The 12,660-nt window shown below is 35.5% G+C and overlaps 1 protein-coding gene across 2 annotated transcripts in view; it reads right to left on the bottom strand.

Moving 5' to 3' along the window:
- Positions 1–12,660, bottom strand: part of ptprn2 (protein tyrosine phosphatase receptor type N2) — a 1,088,657-nt gene that overhangs the window by 704,649 nt on the left and 371,348 nt on the right. For both annotated transcript variants that reach the window (XM_039753609.1, XM_039753610.1), the window contains exons 4-5: positions 9,838–9,955; positions 7,343–7,502 (exon numbers count right to left, since the gene is read on the bottom strand). In XM_039753609.1, coding sequence (XP_039609543.1) covers positions 7,343–7,502; positions 9,838–9,955 — 278 coding nt within the window. The remainder of the gene's footprint in view (positions 1–7,342; positions 7,503–9,837; positions 9,956–12,660) is intronic.

Genomic DNA, 12,660 nt, shown 5'->3' with positions numbered 1-12,660 from the left:
TATGCTTATAGTATTTGGACTGTACTGTCAAGAGATGTCTCAATTTTAATCCTCAAACGCTGCTGCTAGGGGTCTTGTTTTGTTTTGGATGTGTTCTGTCTCTAGGTATGTCAGAAGACTAGGACTTTGTGAAGTGTGGTTCATCCACACATGGGGAGGCAAAATGGGGGGGGATTGAGACAGCAAGCTTTCTCTAATCTATCCTTTTAATCATTATAGTTATACGTGCCAATGTAACAATAGGCTTCATGGCAATAACTCCTGGAAAAATTAGAAATTATGGTCAAAGCTGTCTTATTTTCAGTTAAGACAACAAAATGAAAACAAAAGTTCAGAAGCAATGTCTCCATGACAGACTAGTTAGCTTTGTGAGCTGGAATGTTAAAGGTCTGAATCACGAATTAAAGAGAAAGAAAATATTCTCTCACCTAATAGGTCTAAACGCTAAAATAGTATTTTAACAGGTGACCCACTTACTAAGCAAGGATGCTTCAGCTGTACAGAGACTAGACTGGTCAAATATTCCATTCCAGCTTTACAGAGAAAACTAGAGGTGTGCAAATTCTTATACATAGAACAGACTCATTTGTAATATCAGATGTAATATCTGATCCTGAAGGGAGATATGTGATTGTGATGGGTTATTTATTTAACTGTAAAGTGATTTTGATAAATATCTATGCACCCAATGTGGATATTAGGGATTTCATCCAAAATGTATTTGCATCCATTCCCAATGTGAACATTCCTAAAATTATAATGGCTGGGGACTTTAATTGAGTTTTAAATCCAGACCTAGATAGGTCTCCTGCCACAGGGGCAATGACATCTAACACTGCAAAGACAGCTACACAGTTTGTAACTGATCACAACTTATCAGATCCCTGGAGTTTTCTAAACCCAAACTCAAGAGCATATTCCTTCTACTCACCAGTGCATCACTGCTACTCAAGAATTGATTATTTCTTTTAGATAACAAGTTCTTGCCTATGATTAAATCTTGTAAGTACAATGTTATTGTTATCTCCAACCACGCCCCTTTGATCTTGGAGCTAAAATCATTATGCCCCACATACTTGTCTCGTAAGTGGCATCTTAACCCACTTTTATTAGCAGATGAGAACTGTACAGAATTTATATCCAAACAAATCCTTTTTTTTTGGAGACAAATACATCCCCAGAGGTTTCTGCAGGAATACTCTGGGAAACCCTGAAGGGTTTCTTAAGAGGACAGATTATCTCATATCTTTACAACAGACATAAATTGGAAACCAAGAAGGTGTCAGAACTAATCAGTGAAATTGTTAGAATAGACCAAGAACATGTTAGGTGACCAAGTGAGGCACCTCACAGGAAAAGACAGGCTCTGTATTCGGAACTCAACCTCTTAACAACTAAAGAAACTGAACAGCTCATTTTTAAATCAATACACCATTACTATGAACATGGTGAGAAAGTTAATAAGATCTTATCTCAAAAAATCCACAAGCAGGAAGTTCACAATGCAATCCCAGCAATAACCAACACAGACAGAGACAGAATCATTGACCATAAAAATATAATGCACACATTTAGAGACTACTATAAGTCATTATGTTTAAAGATGACAAAACACAATCTAATGTATTTCTGGATGCATTGCAGATATCACAAATAGATATTCTCTGTGCAGAGCAATTGGACAAACCTCTGGCACTATCAGAATTACTAGACGCTACAAACTCACTTCAGAGCGGGAAAGCAGCAGGCCCTGATGGCTACCCTGCTGAATTTTATAAAGAATTCTCAAATCAGCTAGCTCTCCTTTTATTAGCAACATTTACAGAAGCTAGAGACAATAAAATTCTACCTCAAACCTTTCGCCAAGCATTAATTACCATCTTTCCTAAACAAAATAAGGACTAATTACAATGTGCACCATACAGACCCATTTCACCTCTAAATATGATGTTAAGCTTCCTAGCTAGAAGGACTGAGAAAGTGCTTCCTTCAGTAATATCCCAAGACCAAACTGGATTTATGAAAGACAGTCCCTTAACTTCTAATCTTTGACACCTGTTTAATGCAATATATTCACCCACAAAGTCTAACATCCCGGAGACATTATTATCACTGGATGCAGAAAAAGCATTTGATATAGCTGAATGGAAGTACCTTTCACTACACTGGGGAAATTTGGGTTTGGCCCGAACATCTGTGTATGAATCAAACTACTGTATACCAGTCCAGAAGTTTCAGTTTGCATTAACAACATTAATTAATTTTAAACTAGAACGTGGTACCAGACAAGAATGCCCCGTGTCACCACTGCTTTTTGCAATCGCCATTGAGCCACTGGCAGTTCACTGTCAAAATGCTTATGAGATAAAGGGAATTATTAGAGAAGGACTTGAACAGAAAATTTCTCTATATGCAGATGATATGGTACTGTATATATCAGATCCACAAAATACTGTGCCTGTAGTCTTACCAGCACTAACAGAATTTCAAAAGATTTCTGGTTTCAGAATTGATTTGAATAAAACTGTGCTATTTCCAGTGAATTCTCAAGCACACAATATTAAATTAGACACCTTCCCTTTTATCATCGCAGATCAGTTTAAATACCATGGGGTAAACATCACAAGTAAACATAAAGCTCTTTATCAACAAAATATTGTTGTTTGTATGGAAAAAAATAAGCAAAACTTGCATAGATGGTTTACCATTCATCTTACTTTAGCTGGAAGAATTAACATTGTTAATATGAATATCCTTCCTGAGCTTCTTTTTCTATTTCAAAACATTCCAATATACATCAATAAATAATTTTTTTAAGAAATTAGATTCAACCATAAACTCATTTATTTGGAATTCAAAACATATACGTATACAAAGGGTGACCCTACAAAGGCCAAAGGCAGAAGGTGGCATGGCTCAGCCTAACTTTCAAATTTATTACTGGGCAGCAAACGTTCAAGCTATAAAAACCTGAACATGGACACAAATAGATGAAACAGGTTTGGTCTGCAACAGAAATAAAATCCAGCAGTACTTCTTTATATTCCTTGCTTTGTACCCTAATAAGTACAAATCATCACCAATATACTAATAACCCAATTGTGCTTCACTCACTCAGAATATGCAACCAATGTAGAAAGAATTTTAAGATAGAGAAGTTTTATCTGTGGTAATCGTACACGAGAACCACCTTTTCCCACCCTCTCAAACGTACACACTTTTCAATGTCTGGAAATCATTTGGGATTAAATCACGTCTTTGCATCCCACACACAATTATATTCCAAATTTAACTTTCCAGCAACACATTTCTTTCACTACCTTCAAATTAGAAACTTTGGTAAACAAACCTGTCCAATTTCCTCACCTCCTACCTACCTCCATGCCAGAAAAAATACTGATCACTCTTGACTGTTAACTGTGTGGATGGTGGGACCTTATATACACAAACATGCCTTTCTAAACTATATTCAATAAATTCAGTTTTCTGCAGGTGGATTCCAATCAAGTTTTAGACACATCGCAAAGATAATTAAAGCAAAAAGGATGCAACTGACCACAATTTGGTGTGCCATAGCAAAGGCCATGTCCGAATGTAGGTTGACAGGCAAATATGGAAAATGTATCCTTTTAAAATTAAATCTACCACACAAAAAAGTGTGTGTAAAGTGAAGGTTCAGAATATTTTCTGAATCCACGATAGATAGATAGATAGATAGATAGATAGATAGATAGATAGATAGATAGATAGATGCGTGGTCCACCTCTAACACCCTCAGGTACCACTCTGAACACCAGTTGAAAGTATAATACTTATTATTTTTATTACTATATAGTGCACCAAGCACCCTCCACTCCACACTCATAAACCACAAATAACAACACTACAATTTTCTCTCCTCCTCGCCCAGACACTTCGTCCTCCTACCTCCCAGCTCAGCTCAGTGTCTGGACTGAGGCATCGTCCTTTTATAGTCCCTGACCTGGAGGTGTTCCTGTCCCAACAGTCCACAGTTCCTTTTTCCTTCCGGGTCAGGGCAAACAGTCCTTTTTTTTAACCCGGGAGCACGTCGTTCCTTCCTGTCACATGACCGTGACGTACTCCCCGGTCATAAGGCACAAAAGAGCTCATAATCCCCCCCACAGCGACTCCTGGTGGCCCCTAAGGTATCCAGCAGGGCTGTGTAAAAAAATACTACAAAGTCCATGAGGCCCTGCTGGACCTCGGGGCACTATCCTGCTGTCGGGAGAGCTCCTCCTGGCGGCCTGGGGGTAAGGACTGGCATGAAAAGCCGGCAGTCCTCCACAATAGATAGATAGATAGATAGATAGATAGATAGATAGATAGATAGATAGATAACATTGTCAGGACAAATGTACCGTCATGTTTCTATTTGATTTTCTAAGCCATTTTCCATTCTGATAAAAGTCCACACACAAACAGATAAATTAACAAATAAAATTTAATTTGTGAAGCTCAGAAGTACTCTTGGAGGGCCATTATGGTTTTAGATCTTGGATGAATGCTAATATTTGCTTTCAACTGAACTCTTTGCTTAATCAGAAGCTTGTTGTTCTGCTCTGAATTTGGATACAGAATTAATTAATTTAATCTATATCAGCATAATTATTGTTCTGTCTTTTTGTGCACAGGAGTACATGAATTGTCTTGCTTGTTGCTTAATTCTGATCTATAATTTTAAGTAAAATAGCCTTAACATAACAGATAATTAGGGATGAGCAAGCATGGTTATGAATAAAAACTAATATCGATCCTATATAGGAAAATGAGATTTAATTTATACTTCAGTCAGTTAAAAACACAAAGGAAACATTCTACGAAAATGCGCAATAGCTCAAGCCAAGTTTAGGACCTTGTGTTGCATTCATTCAGTTGGTTGATGGGATGTCACGTAATGCAGGGCCATTTCACTCCAAAATAGCAACTGCACACACTAATAAATAAAACATTAATAAATGTAAACATAAATTTGATTGTTAAGAATTGAGACTCTTTCTTGGACATTTCTATTGCTTTAGATCATTTTTTTCTTTCATCAATTATGGATATTTTGAAAGTTTAAGCCTCTTGGAATGTGACCATGTACATGTTTAGTATAGACAATTTAATAAAATAAATACAAATATTCGGTTACCTAACTTTAACTGTATCATCCTGCCATTTTGGAGTTTCATCTTTTTTTGGCTGGTTAGTAGGACATGGTGCACTGCTGATAAGGGCTTTAGTGTCTTGGCTCTGGTCATAATCTTGTCCATTTGTTAACAGCTCCTGCCAATTCTTCTTTAGACTTTGTTAACATTTTAACCCTCCAGTTTATGATGTGTTACTTAATTTTTGGATATCAAATCTCATTGCACTTTCTCTAAAACATGGGTACTTCACAGTTTAATATAGATGTGTGGTTTTTCACAACCTTCATAGCCACCACACAATTCTCAGCTAATATTGGATACTCACAACTGATTTGATATCGATACTCTACAAAAGACTCAAATAAGTCTCTACAGCTTGTCAAGACTAGAAGTATGTTTCCTAGTTTAACAGTATTATATGAATGTAAATAAGCCAAGGGCAGCACTGTGATGATTAGTGCTGCAGCCTCATTGCTTTCTGATTTAAAATCTTATGCATGTTTGCTCTTTTAAGTGTGGAAGTTCTCCCCGTATCTGTGTCATTTTCTTGCTGGGTTCTCCCTTTTGTCTCCAGCATATCAAATGCATGCAAGTCTAGGAATGGCTTCTGCTGTGCACTAGATGCTTCTAGGATAGTTTACACAGCCAAGTTAATAACAAGGTGCTTAATGAAGTGGATGGGTATAGAATGCAGTTGAGCTCACAAAAATTCAGCAGAGAGACATGAAAGCCCAGTGAAGTAAAAAGATTATTAGACTCACACTCATTTATTTATTTTCTCTGTTGAGTTAGTTTTACAAATGTCATTTGGTACAAGATGTGTTCCAATTGTTGTGGACTGCTTATAGTCAGTCCTCTTGAGAATGAACATTGAGCTCATCATTTTTTGTGTTGCTTTAACATTTGTGTTTTTTATTTATTTAATGACAAGATGACCATTGCCAGTTCTGAGAACTGTAACATTCAACTGTAATTAGCAGAGAACATTTGATGTTGCTCCTTTAACAATTTGTATGCTATAAACATGATATTAGAGTCATATACTGTATGTACCAATAGTCTTGAAAGCACATAAGACAACTGCAATTTTCATGGGACTCCAAATTTTTCACTACACAGTCTCTTCAAGGATTATCCACCCGATGTGCACACACCCAGCGTAAGTGAACATCTATGTCATATGCATTTTCACTTATTTTAGTGTGAAGGTATTTTTATAAACAATTAGAAAACCCTAATGAGGACATAGATCATTTTCAGTTAAATGAAAGTATATTAGTATTCAGAGGCCTGCTCTCTAATGAAACTGGAACAATTATTAGTGAGAGAGAAAGGGATTTGGGAATACTGATGTCTATTTCTATACAATATTTACATGTGTATGCATTTTATATTTTACATAGCTGCACTAAGAATAACAATGGTATCAAATAAACTGTTTGCTATATACTGTATGTACTTTACTGCAGAATAAGCATCTGAGGTATATACAAGATTCCTGTGGACTAATAAAAATGAAACTGCCTGCAGAAAGTTTTTGGTTAGCATACTATATCTCATTATAAGTATGGATAATACTCTCCAGGCCTGGACTAATATCAATCAATCAATCAATCAATCAACAATTATTTATATAGCACATTTTCATACAAAAAAATGTAGCTCAAAGTGCTTTACAAAATGAAGAATAGAAAAATAGAAGACACAATAAAAAATAAACATAAGTCAACATTAGTTAACATAGAATAAGTAAGGTCCGATGGCCAGGGTGGACAGAAAAAACAAAAAAAGGCTGGAGAAAAAAAATAAAATCTGTAGGGATTCCAGACCAAGAAACCCCCCTGTCCCCTCTGGGCAATCAACCTAACATAAATCAAACAGTCCTCTTTGTATTTAGGGTTTTCATAATTTTTTAATAATGCTCTATTCATTTCTATCCATTTGAAAACATTCTTCCTCCCCAAAAACAAATTTCAAAATGTCAAACTTAACACACAACTCAGAATTGTGAGGTAATAGCCCAGATGCAAACATTGCCATGACAACCATGTCAAACACATGCATATCATTTAATCATCTTCTTCAGAAAAGTTAATTTCTTAACTTTATAATACTGAAAAGCACAGAAATCAAAATACAGACAACCTATCAGTTGAAGAAGTAGTGCTCCCATAGAATTCAGTGCTTACCTTCATTGGAAGCTTTTCAACATTAGTCTTCTGAATAGCTGGAGCGGCTGACTGAGGCAGAAAGCCCAGAGACTGGAGGTATTGCTGTAGAGATCTCCCCAGGTTAGAGTCAGCACCTTGACCATAATTTCTTTCAACATCTGTCCCCTGGGTGCTTGTCCTATAATTAAAATTGAATTATATGATAATGATAAATTTTGAAGTACTTTGTTGAATACTCCCGTTTTATTATAGATAGATAGATAGATAGATAGATAGATAGATAGATAGATAGATAGATAGATAGATAGATAGATAGATAGATACTTTATTAATCCCAAGGGGAAATTCACATAATCCAGCAGCAGTATACTGATACAAAAAAAAAATTAAATTAAAGAGTAATAAAAACGCAGGTAAAAACAGACAATAACTTTGTATAATGTTAACGTTTACCCTACCCGGGTTGAACTGAAGAGTCGCATAGTGTGGAGGAGGACAGTGACAGCAGTCTGTCAGTGGAGCAGGACAGTGACAGCAGTCTGTCACTGAAGCTGCCCTCTGTCTGGAGATGACACTGTTCAGTGGATGCAGTGGATTTTCCATGAATGACAGCAGCCTGCTTAGCGCCCGACGCTCTGCCACAGATGTTAAACTGTCCAGATTCATTAGCTACAATAGAGCCTGCCTTCCTAACAAGTTTGTCCAGGTGTGAGGCGTCCTTCTTCTTTATGCTACCTCCCCAGCACACCACCGCATAGAAGAGAGCGCTTGCCACAACCGTCTGGTAGAACATCTGCAGCATCTTATTGCTGATGTTGAAGGACGCCAACCTTCTAAGGTAGTATAGTTGGCTAATTATAAATAGTTCTAAACTTTTCTTAAATTACTCTTTATTTCTCTTGCTATTGCTCTTAAATCTAAATATAACTTCAAAACACTTAATCATTCCAGTTCACCCATTTCACATCCTGTTTTCAATTATTGGCAGGAGCATCCTTGTGTGGAGTTCCCGTTTTATCACAACAAGCATTTGAGTGTATGTTGCTATTGTTTTTGAGTGTCTGTGTGCAGTATACAAATAATCAGCATTTTTTATACTACTATTTAGCAATAAAAGGATCTGACTAAAATGCACTGGCATTTTGGTTTAACAGTCAACAATATCCTTTTGGAACTTAATAAGACAACAGTATTTCTGTTGGATGTTGAGGTCTATGAGAATAATACAGTACTTGAATGGCTCGTATGAACTTTGCAGCATGGGGGTTTAGAGAGATGACAGATAAGTCTCTGTTTAATCGTATTTGTACAGACACCCCCAAAACTTTTACTGGATGGAAAGTCTGAGCAAAGCATTCAAAGTCATCTGATGGTGGCTTATTATTGTCAAGGAAGAAAATAAATGGGTTTCTTATGTCGGTTGCAGGAGGCATTGACCTTATGCACTTCAAACCTTTAAAGACTACATCAAATCTGACTATGGGAAGCAAAGATCACATCTACATGACCATTTTATGCTTTCAGATTAAACAGTAAAAAATGTGGTGAGCACAGGTAAATTCTTAGGCTTGCTCGTATACAGACTGTTGTGTCTCCTGATTTTTATTTTTAATTCATTCTGTGGCTCTTTAGCAGAAATATTACTTGATTATTTGTTTATTTATTTCCTACAAAGTTTTATCTATTTTAAGGGCATAATCTGTAAATAATGGAGTTCAAACAAGACACTTGTCTTTCTAAGTAAATTATTTGAATGTTCTGACAGACATAAAAATAAAAACGATAAGGCTTCAACTTTCTAGCTTACAGACAAAAAGGATGCTAAAAACAGAGAAACTAAACTATAGCCTGACTAGATTTGTCTAAGCACTTGCAATACACAGAACAATAGCAGAGGGATTTAAGCAGCTGTTCCTCTTAGAGCAGAACAAAGAGTACAACAATTTGATGCAACCAGAAAATGAAGTCTTTTTTATATTTTTTTTGTGGCAGACATTAAATTTGAGTAAGATTAAGCTGGTATAGTTTCTTCTATCATTGAAATAGATAAATCTATCCATTTCCTAACCCTATTATCCAATTCAGAATTACAGGGATCCAGTCATACAGCAGCGCTTGAAATAAAATGGGAAATAATACTGGAAAGAGTGAATGTCCATCACTGTGTATACTCATGTACATGCACATTTGCATTCATGAAGAGCTAGTTTACAGTTGCCAAATAATTTAACCAACATGCATTTGGGATGTGGACGGAAAACCACGAGAAAATTACCCTTTAAGACCCTTTAAGAAAACCCAGTTCTGTGTGGACAATACCTGCAAACTTCACACAGGCAGCACTTATGCCTGGGATTTGACTTTGGAGCTGTTAAATCATAGCACTACTCTTTGTGGCACCAAGCCACCTAATTATAATCATTTAGAACAACAATGGATGTGTAGTTGTACAGTACAGGATACAAGTCCATTTTGTGCACACAAACGCATACACAAAAAAGAAACACACTAACCTGGATTTGCTATTGCTGTCTAAGCTTTTTGTCTCTGGAGTACGGTAGTAGATCTTTCGCAGTTTGGAAAGTTCATTTGAGATTATCTGTTGAGTTGTGTCATCTTGCCAAGTCAGCCCTATTCAGGAATATATGAAAAAGAAAATTAGGAGGAAACACAGACACATTAGGGAAGAATCATAGATGCACAACATAATATGAAAAAAATAGTAGGTAAGATTTACAAAAATGTATATAAAGAATTTAATAGATGTATTTATTATAAGTAAAACAAATGAGCTTAAGAGATATACAGTGCATATTTTAAGAAGTATATATGAGCTTCAATAACAAAATATTAAAAAAATATATAATGCAAGGAAAAAATTATACTATGTGCTCAGAACTTATTTTGCAAGGACTGTGTCTGTTTTACAACTATTTTCATATTACTATAACTTAAATGTTTAATAATACTTGTAGTTAGAAGTGTAATTTTGATTTCAAATGTAAGGGATGCATGTCTGACAAAATAAGGGAAGTGGAACATACCCACCATGTTCCTAAGTAAAATTTGAATGCTTTGGAATTTTAGAGAGAAAATGGCTATGATGGTAAAGCTAATCATAGGTTGGTTGTTCTGCCAACCTGCCAACAAAATTAATTAATGCACTCAATACAAACATAAAAACATTTTGCAGTTTTACTCCAGTAAAAAAAGAAAATGATAAACCACAAGTTAAGAAGCCACAGATATGTAAAAGGAAAAAAATCATAGAAACAAACCATGAAAGAGAAAATGAAACAAATAAATATTTCACCTACATTTCACTTGTTAAAACAAGAAATAAATGAAACATCTCAAGAGACAAAAAAACAAGCTCTATGTGAGAAGTTTTTAAATGTAAATGTCTGGTGTGCTTCAGGAACCAGGTAAAATGAAGACTAAATAAAACCCCTGGGCCTGTTGGAATGCTGCCAGCAGTGTGTGACAAGCAAATGTGTACATAAATACAGTAAACAGTACTGGGCAGCAGTAGCTTGCAAAGACTTAACAAGGAATCATAAAAATTAAAACATTCAGAAATAGACAAACCAATTGTGAGCAAACTGTTGAAATCTGCTTATAACAAAAAAAGAGAATTTCATCTATTCATTTCTTAAACCTTCTTATCTGGACAGGTGCACGGTGATTCTGATGTCTATCCCAGCAAAGAAAATATAATTCTGTAGAAATGGAAAATATTCAAAAATGCCAAAACACTTGAAAAATTCAAGTTAATGTTGACAACTGAAAACAGTTATAAATGTGCATAAAAAATAGGACTTATTACATAAGTAAGATGGGTAATGATGACCTATAAGAAGTCTGAAAAGTATTGTAATGGCAATGACAAGTTGCATTGGCCTATGGCTGAGTCACCAACAGCAGGAGTTAGCATTCCATCATGTAAATATGCCACTTCAGAACATACTGCAGTGAAGCATATCAAAACAGCAAGCCTGCCAACGTCACAAAAGAATTCTAAATAGCGGAACCACAGGAAGTGGCCCTTCTAAGAACAGCAAGCTATGTAAAAGACCAATCTAAAGAGCAAAGAGTCCATATCGGCACTCAGTGCTAGAGCTAAGTATTCAGTTTTACATTTACACATTACTGGCTGTGTTACCCAGGGTCGTCTAGGAGGTTAAAGTCTGCAGATCTGATGGTATCAGAAAGAATTTTAGGGAGTGTTGGAGGTCGGTGTGGGGCTCCCCTTTCAAAGTTCATAGAGATGAATGTATATGACAATGGAATAGCTTGTGGGGGACCCACCAAGTTTCTACTTATGCAGTCTCCCTTCTTTGTCTTGGATCCAAGATCACCACTTCGCCTTATACTTGTCTCTCTCTCTCTGCATTTTTGAGATTTTGGGGTATTTAGGTTTTCTATTTTAGGGGGATTTTTACCCCTAAATATTGATACATTGAAATGTCCTTTCTTAGCAGATACTGTACCTACTTACTGACTTGGTTAAAATGTCCTCCTAAATTTTATGTTTTTAACTAACGTGAAATAGTGGTTTTGTTGATAAGTGAGTGACTGAGTGAATCAATCACTCAAGTTTGAATTTTATATATACAATATATATAGATTCTCCTCATCCTCACAATGTGCAGAAGCAATTAAACAAATGCATTTTTCATAATAAATTAAAAACTAAATCATGGGACATTATACTGTGATAATATACCGGTAATACACTAGTTAAAACTGCATCTGAAGTTCTGCATAAACTCTAATAACCATGAGATTTTACCACAAAAATAAGTATAACTTTATGCTTACAAACAAGATACAGTCACTGAAAACTACAATTATGTTTTTTTTTTAATTGTATAATTCTCACCAAATATCTCACATCTTGCAAGTTTTCTAAAACTAGTTTTCAATTACAAAGTCACACAGAGCTTAAGCCTATCCCAGCAGAGTTCAACGTAGAAAATGGTCTTACAAAACTTAAAAATATAAAAACTATAAATAACAGCTAGGTTAATTGGCATCTCTGAATTAGCATTGTGTCAGTATTTTTTTTTTTTTTTGTATGAGTGAGCCCTAAAAAAGCCTAGAGTCTCACACAGAGCTGGTGCCTGCCATGTACTGTACTGTATTTTGCCAAAACTACTTCCAAAGATTCATAACTAGGTAACAGAGAAAGCAGGCACAGAATAGAATAGATGGAAGGAAATAATGACCTAAATGTTCTCAAAGAATATTATGAGTAATGTGTTAATTAATTAATTTATTCATTCACTATCCTCTATCTAGTCACTATTTGTATTGTATTCATTTATTTTATTCAA

The sequence above is a fragment of the Polypterus senegalus genome, chromosome 5, assembly GCF_016835505.1.
Source record: "Polypterus senegalus isolate Bchr_013 chromosome 5, ASM1683550v1, whole genome shotgun sequence".
Lineage (NCBI taxonomy): Eukaryota > Metazoa > Chordata > Cladistia > Polypteriformes > Polypteridae > Polypterus > Polypterus senegalus.
The sequence above is the reverse complement of the archived record's forward strand: the minus strand, read 5'-3'. Positions and strand labels throughout refer to the sequence as shown.